Raw genomic sequence first — 7,756 nt, 5'->3', positions numbered from 1 at the left:
ATGAGATTGACATGATGACATTCAACCTTAGAGCTAAGGGTCATTCGTGCATAATTTCTTAGAGTTAAGGAACAGATTGAACTATATATCCTTAGAGTTAAGGATCGATCATACTTGCTATGAGTTCCGTGCTCGAGGGCGGTCGCTCCCCCTCGGGCGATGCGCTCCGGAGTTTTGCATCACGGGTTGGAGTAAACCCGAGGACGGTCCTAGCGGGTGAGTTCCTGCGATAACGGACTTAATGTGGGCAAGTTAATGTGGCGAAACCCCCGGGTTAGCCATGAGATTTAAGAACAAAGAACAAAGTTTAAAGTAAAGAACAAAAGAACTTGCATAATTTGCATAATTTTATGTTGGGCATATTCCTTGCTTTATTGTTCAGGCATATTAGCATCATGTTGTAGATTGGTTACTATATTTCAGCTTATCCTTTCTATTATGCCTGAGTTAGTCCTAGTGGGAAANAGGAGCGTGCTAGTCGATCACCTTGCTACTCGGGCTACGGCCGAGGGTGATGTCCTTTGTATAGAGAGACCACCATTGTACCTATTTTTGTTTACTCCGTGGTGTATATTTACTGTTGATCCCGATGTTTCTGTTGTGATACTTGCTCTTTAGTCGAGATTTTGGGTTGGTACACTCTTTGTTCTTTTGTTGATGTATATCGACTTGTACATTGCTCTGATATCAGGATAGGACTTTCTTTGTTTTACTTCCTATCGACTTGCTTGCTTCGTAGACGCTTTATATACTGCAGGTGTATGGCGGGTCTGTACACGTACCGGATATGCTTCCGCTGGTACCCGGGCGTGACAGATTATAGTGGTATCAGAGCCTAGGGTTGAGTCTTAGTAGACCTAGCAAACCTTAGGCTGGTTGGACTATAAGAATAGGCACGTGAGAGACGATGTCTAGTCTAGGTTGTTGTTAGCGAAAGTGCTTTGATTGGGTACTTATAAACTCCATTTGGTGGGAGTTTGATTGGGATGTGCAAGTACTAACTTTGCAGAGGGTCACGTTGGCGGCCGACAACGTGACATCGGAAGTTAGTACGCGTTACATTTCATTACTTTCGCTTGATTAGCTGGTTTACATCCTCAATGAAGATTCGATAGTATAGGGTTTATTGACCTATGTTTGTTTTTGTGCTGCAGCTTAAGATGCCGTTGACTCGTTCGCAAGCCGCCGGGGCAGCTGAGGCGGCGGATGCAGAGGAAGTGGGGACTTCTGTTACTTCGAGAGCTAGTGGGATCCATGAGTTACAGGATCAGCTTGCGATGTTGACGGATTTGGTTACTCAGCAGGCTGCAGCAGCACGACAGCAGATGGATGCCGTGCGTCGGCAGGAGGACAGGATAAAGAGGTTAGAGGATCTGTTACTGCGACAGACGACCGACAGAGAGATTCCAGCTTCTGTACTCCCAGATTCTGTACCTATAGCACCAGAGAGGGGCACCACAGTGAGAGCACAGTCACCTGTACTTGACACACCCCCAGTAGCTCCGAGGGCAGAGACCCGACAGGAGACAGTAGTACCACCACCAGTACCTGTAGCAGCAGCTGGGACAGTGTTACCCGAGATGGTGGGGGTTGAGGAGCGAGAGCGGATGATGGAACGACTGAATGAATTTCGTCGCTGCAACCCTCGTATCTTTGATGGGGAGAAGGCGGATCATTGGGTAGTTGAAAAATGGCTGATGCATATGGAAAAGCTATTTTATGACACTTTTGTTGAGGAGCGATACCGAGTTTGGTTTGCGACACACCACCTTGATGGCGAGGCTTACAGGTGGTGGGTAGATATCCGTGAGGATCCTCGTGCTGATTTGTCCGCTATCACCTGGGCGAGGTTCAAGAACTTACTGTTGACTACTTACTTTCCTCAGAGTGTAAAGAGACAGATGGAAAGGGATCTGAGAAACCTGAGGCAGGGGGACAGGACAGTGGCCGAGTATGAGCGAGAGTTCTCCCGATTACTGCATTGCGTCCCTTTTGTAGTTCGGGATGATGAGGACAAGGCTCATATCTTTGAGGTAGGTTTGCGGCCTGCGATTTTCAGATTGGTCCAGGCGTCAAACCTCTCTACTTACCGGGATGTAGTAAACCGGGCCTTGATCGTCGAGAAAGGGGCAGAGATAATGAAGGAAAGAGATGTTGTGGATCGAAGCAAAGGCAAGAGACCAGCAGCCGAGAGCAGTGGTCAGCAGTCCTTTAGGAGACCCCCAAAGTATCCGAGGGGCCAGTCAGGTCAGTCGAGGGGTCGAGGTTCTTCAGCGCCCCGTGGAGCACCCGAGCGTCGTCGACCGCCGCGTGGTGTTATCTGTGGTGGGCCTCATGTACCGCCACAGTGTCCACAGCGTGGGGGCAGGTGCTTTCTTTGCGGCCAGGAGGGCCACTTTCGTTCAGAGTGCCCGAGAGGTTCTTTGCCTGCACCCTCGTCAGCGACTGCACCTGCATCTTCAGCTCCGAGCCAGGGGACCCCGACAGCGCCTTATTAGTCTAGGCGACCACCAGGACAGCGGCAGTCGGAGAGCTCGCAGCAGGGTTCGAGTGGGCGGATGTATGCCGCCCAGACCGAGGGCGCCGCAGCAGCACAGGAGGTCGTAGCAGGTATTATTATGCTTTATGATATTCGTGTTCGTGCATTATTTGATACTGGTGCTTCGCATTCTTTTATTGATCGGCAGTTCGCCGAGTTGCCTAGCATTCCTTTAGCACCTACTTTGCATCTGGGACGAGTGATTGTACCTGACCATACCCTTGATGTTCGTGAGTTTTGCCCTCGCTGCCCAGTTAGGGTAGGCGACTGGATTATGCCAGTGGATTTATTGGCACTACACAAACTAGGTGAGTTTAATGTAGTATTGGGTATGGATTGGTTAACACAGTATTATGCTACTATAGATTACACGAACAGAACGGTGACCTTTAGGGAACCGGGTCAACAGGAGTTTGTTTATAAGGGGTGTCAGAGTTCATTGTTCGCAATGACCATTAGCTCTTCGCGAGCACGACAGTTGATACGGAGGGGTTGTGTAGCCTATTTGGCTAGTATTTCTGTGAGTGGTGGTGAAGCCATCAAGATTGATGATATCCCAGTTGTGCGAGAATTTGGGGATGTGTTTCCAGCTGAATTGCCGGGCATGCCACCTGATAGAGAGGTTGAGTTTGTGATAGACCTTGTCCCTGGGACTACCCCTATTTCTAAAGCGCTTTATAGGATGACACCTGCTGAATTGAAAGAGCTGAAGGCACAGTTACAAGATCTTTTAGATAAAGGATTTATTCGACCTAGTGTGTCGCCCTGGGGAGCACCGGTGTTGTTTGTTAAGAAGAAAGATGGATCTCTTTGATTGTGTGTCGATTATCGAGAAATCAACAAAGTCACAATCAAGAACAAATATCCATTGCCCAGAATTGATGACTTATTCGATCAGCTGCAAGGATCGAAAGTATACTCCAAAATCGATTTGCAATCAGGCTATCATCAGCTCAAGATTAAGCCTGAAGATGTTTCTGAGACTGCCTTTAGGACACGGTATGGACATTATGAATTTACAGTCATGCCGTTTGGATTGACTAATGCCCCAGCAGCCTTTATGGATTTAATGAACCGTGTCTTTAAGCCCTATTTGGACAGATTCGTGGTAGTGTTTATTGATGACATCTTGATATATTCTCGAAGTGACAAGGAGCATGAAGACCATTTGAGAATGGTGTTACAAGTACTTCGAGAGGAGAAACTGTTTGCAAAATTAAAGAAATGCGAATTTTGGCTTCGAGAAGTGGCATTTCTGGGTCATGTGATTTCAGAAACTGGGATAGCTGTGGATCCCAAGAAGATTGAAGCGATTAAAGATTGGCCTAGGCTGACCAGTGTCACTGAAATTCGAAGTTTCCTTGGCCTGGCAGGATATTATCGAAGGTTTGTCGAGGGGTTTGCAAAGATATCTACTCCTCTCACTCGACTCACACATAAAGGAGCTAAATTCCTCTGGAATGAAGCTTGCGAAAGAAGCTTTCAAGAGCTGAAGGAACGGTTGACTACCGCCCCGATTCTGGCTTTGCCTGTTACTGGAGTGGATTATGTGATTTACAGTGATGCGTCACTGAATGGATTAGGGTGTGTTCTAATGCAGAATGGCAGAGTAATTGCTTATGCTTCTCGCCAATTAAAGGATTATGAAAAGAACTACCCTACACATGATCTTGAATTAGCAGCTGTAGTATTCGCTCTAAAGCTTTGGCGCCACTACCTCTACGGCGAGCGTTGCGAAGTTTATACAGATCATAAAAGCTTAAAGTACCTGTTTACACAGAAGGAATTAAACTTGAGGCAACGTAGATGGTTGGAATTACTCAAGGATTATGATTTGACTATCCTCTATCATCCTGGAAAAGCTAATGTCGTAGCAGATGCTCTAAGTCGAAAATCGACGGAAAATTTGGCGATGTCGATAACAATGCAACCACTGTTGATAAAAGAAATGGAGCAATTGACTTTGGAAGTTGTAGCCCCTGATACGCCTTGGAGACTTATGTCATTAGTGGTGCAACCTACCCTAATCGATCGAATTAAGGAAAAGCAAACTCAAGATGAATTCCTGCAGAAGATTCGGGATAAAATCACTGTTGATCATAATAGCGATTTTCGAGTAGATTATCAGGAATTGTTGAAATTCGGTAATAGGCTTTGTGTACCGGCAGATTCTGGTATTAAAGAAGAGATTCTAGCAGAAGCACATCGGGCCCCATATATTGTACACCCGGGGAGTACGAAAATGTATAAGGATTTGAAGTTAACTTACTGGTGGCCTGGAATGAAAAAGGAAGTTGCGGACTTCGTGGCTAAGTGCTTAACGTGTCAGCAGGTTAAAGCTGAACATCGACTTCCTGCGGGGAAACTTCAGAGCTTACCCATACCAGTGTGGAAGTGGGAGAGGATTACTATGGATTTCATCGTTGGATTACCTCACTCACAAGCAGGTCACGATGCAATTTGGGTAATTGTCGATCGATTGACTAAATCTGCCCACTTTATTCCAATTCATACTGTGTGGTCGGGGGAAAGACTCGCACAAGTATATCTTGATGAAATTGTGCGATTACACGGAGTACCTGCTTCTATTGTTTCAGATCGAGACACCCGATTCGTTTCACATTTCTGGAAGAGTTTACAGGAGGCCTTGGGTACTCGATTGGATTTTAGTACTGCTTTCCACCCCCAAAGTGATGGACAGTCTGAACGTACCATCCAGACCCTTGAGGATATGTTGCGGGCCTGTGTGATTGACTACCAGGGCAGTTGGCCACAGTTTCTACCGATGGCTGAATTTGCTTATAACAATAGTTATCAAGCAAGCATTCAGATGGCACCTTTTGAAGCCCTTTATGGTAGAAAGTGCAGATCACCACTTCATTGGAGTGAAGTGGGTGAGAGATTGGTTTTGGGTCCAGACGTATTACAAGAGGCTGAAGCTAAAGTTCGACTTGCGCGAGAACGTCTACTGACAGCTCAAAGTCGACAAAAGAGCTATGCGGATAAACGTCGGCGAGAACTGGAATTTCAAGTTGGCGATCATGTATTCCTAAGGGTTTCCCCGACGAAAGGAGTTAAAAGATTTGGCATTCGAGGGAAGTTGAGTCCCCGATTTATTGGACCCTACGAGGTGTTGGAACGAATAGGCCCCGTAGCTTATCGGCTTGCCTTACCGCCAAGTCTCGCAGGAGTACATAATGTGTTTCATGTATCTACACTGCAAAAGTATATCTTTAATCCGACCCATATATTGGACAGTACTCTAGTAGATTTACGAGAGGATTTGAGTTTTGAGGAGCATCCAGTGAGAATCCTAGCTCGGGAAGTAAAACGGCTTCGAAATCGCGAAATACCCTACGAGAAGATCCTTTGGAGTAATCACGACGAACGAGAAGCCACTTGGGAACTGGAGAGTGCAATGCAAGAGCATTATCCCTATCTGTTCTCGATGGAATCGTGAGGTAAGTGTTTACAAGTTTCGCGGACGAAACTTCTTTTTAGGAGGGGTGAAAATGTAATACACTGAATTTTTGCAAATTGCGAAATTCGAGTGTGAGGAATGATATATGGAACTATCCTACATGTTCTTAAGGGCTTGGACAAGTTTTTGGACAAGTTTGAGAGTGATCGGAAAGCTAGAAGCAAGAAAGTGCATTGAACTGGCGAAAATCAGCCTTTTCTGCTTCCTGTACCGGTACAGACATCACCTTGTACCGGTACAAGCTGGCAGATTTGTGGCAGCAAGGTTAGTTTGGTAATTTCACATCTTGCTCTCACCTATTTGATCCCAGCACGACTCTGGGAGCTCAGTAAAGGTTGCTGGAGCTCAGGAGGTTGTTCTTCCACCTTCCTCTCTCTCTCTCTCTAGGGTTTTTCTCTCTCTACAAAGAATTCGCCGATTTCGCTCGTTTTCGTCGCAACGTTGGTTTTCCGCTGTTTGCGCGTCTTCCTGAGCCCTTGTGGATGTGTGAGGGAGTGTTTTGGACGGGTTTGCACAGCCCTGGATCAGCAGGTCACTGGTTGGAAGCTTGAGAAGGTAATCGACTCACTTTTGCTGTTATCGACGTTCTATTCGTCGATTTGAGTAGCGATTTCGGGTTTTTGCTTCCTGCTGTGTTAGGCTGAGGTTTCAGCAATTAAATATGAGTTAATTAGCTGTGAATGAACCTCCTTAGACCAGGGATAAGCTACTTTCAAGCTTATTAGAGATGTTTTGCTATTTATGAAGCTATTTCGGACTTTACGCGAGTTATCCGATCAAATTGATGCAGTTTGGAAATTGTTTCTTCGCAGCAGGTCTTCGAGCTTTGTTGAGCTGAACGTGTACCTTTTGAGGCTGGTTTAGAAGGTGTTCTAACCTAAGGTAAGCAAGAAGTTCAGTTAGGAAGCTGAAATTGCAAGATTCCGATTAAAGTTGCTATTATATGATGAATTTGATGCCATTTCAATTTTGTTCGCAGCGAGAGTGCGATTGAGCCTTGGATCATCATTAGTTGACTTGTGAGAGCTCTTGGAAACTTATCTTGAGGTATTACACGAGTCCCAAAACAGGGAATTAAACTTCTACTTTGCTTTAAGTGCGAATGGAACCGAAATTGGACATTTCGGTTATAGTACCAAACCCAACTCTTTACAAAAACCTCATTTTCGGAGCCCTAGTTTGCAACTACGGCAAAACCCACCGTTAAACCTCTAGATTCTAGCATTTATCACCTATTTAGCATGCTAGGATTCCAAATAAACCAATTCTAGATATTGAAGTCCATGATCTAGAAGGTTACCATGGATGCTCTTAAGGAGCTTACCTCAAGCTAGCTCCACTCGGTCCTAGGGAGAAGGCGAGGAGGATGAAGTCTCTCTTCAAGCTTCTTCTCCTTCTTCTTCTCCTTCTTCTTCTTCTTCTTCTTTTCTTTCGAGAGAGAGAGAGAGAGTTTAGGGCTATGACATGAGAAATGAGGGAGAGAGAGGAAGCCCCTGCTTCTATACACTCTCATAAGTGCAAAATTGCTGAAAACACCCTCAACAATGCCCTTCTTGCAACAGCCCAAACTGGGCATTCTCGGGCTACGGGGACCGGTCCCTGCATGAAGGACCGGACCTTGGGGGACCGGTCCTTGGCTGAGGGACCGGACCCCGTAGGTCCTCCAGCCCAGACTTAGCCAAATTTCAGCTTTCGTCCGTTTTTGCTCGTTTTTGCTCGTTTGGTCTCCGATTCAT

The 7,756-nt window shown here is 46.0% G+C and overlaps 1 protein-coding gene and 1 long non-coding RNA gene across 2 annotated transcripts; both read left to right on the top strand.

The window, feature by feature from the left end:
- Positions 1 to 1,030: 1,030 nt before the first annotated feature.
- Positions 1,031 to 4,032, top strand: LOC109705887. The gene is made up of 6 exons (XM_020226667.1): positions 1,031 to 1,045; positions 1,155 to 1,738; positions 2,060 to 2,247; positions 3,481 to 3,538; positions 3,641 to 3,725; positions 3,913 to 4,032. Exons 2-6 carry the CDS (start codon positions 1,161 to 1,163, stop codon positions 4,030 to 4,032), a joined length of 1,029 nt encoding a protein of 342 aa, XP_020082256.1. The 5' UTR covers positions 1,031 to 1,045; positions 1,155 to 1,160.
- Positions 4,033 to 6,466: 2,434 nt separating this feature from the next.
- On the top strand, positions 6,467 to 7,064 carry LOC109705888. Its single transcript, XR_002214967.1, has 3 exons — positions 6,467 to 6,575; positions 6,836 to 6,902; positions 7,000 to 7,064. It is a non-coding gene; the product is annotated as an uncharacterized LOC109705888 (long non-coding RNA).
- Positions 7,065 to 7,756: the final 692 nt, after the last annotated feature.

The sequence above is a fragment of the Ananas comosus genome, unplaced genomic scaffold, assembly GCF_001540865.1.
Source record: "Ananas comosus cultivar F153 unplaced genomic scaffold, ASM154086v1, whole genome shotgun sequence".
In the NCBI taxonomy this organism is placed as follows: Eukaryota; Viridiplantae; Streptophyta; class Magnoliopsida; order Poales; family Bromeliaceae; genus Ananas; species Ananas comosus.
The sequence above is the reverse complement of the archived record's forward strand: the minus strand, read 5'-3'. Positions and strand labels throughout refer to the sequence as shown.

Coding starts and splice junctions, on each gene's coding strand:
- LOC109705887 (XM_020226667.1), top strand. CDS start 1,161: ATGCCGTTGACTCGTTCGCAAGCCGCCGGGGCAGCTGAGGCGGCGGAT. Junction 2,248..3,480: donor GTATCCGAGGGGCCAGTCAG/GTCAGTCGAGGG, acceptor ATTTGCAATCAG/GCTATCATCAGCTCAAGATT. Junction 3,726..3,912: donor ATTTGAGAATGGTGTTACAA/GTACTTCGAGAG, acceptor TTGGCCTGGCAG/GATATTATCGAAGGTTTGTC.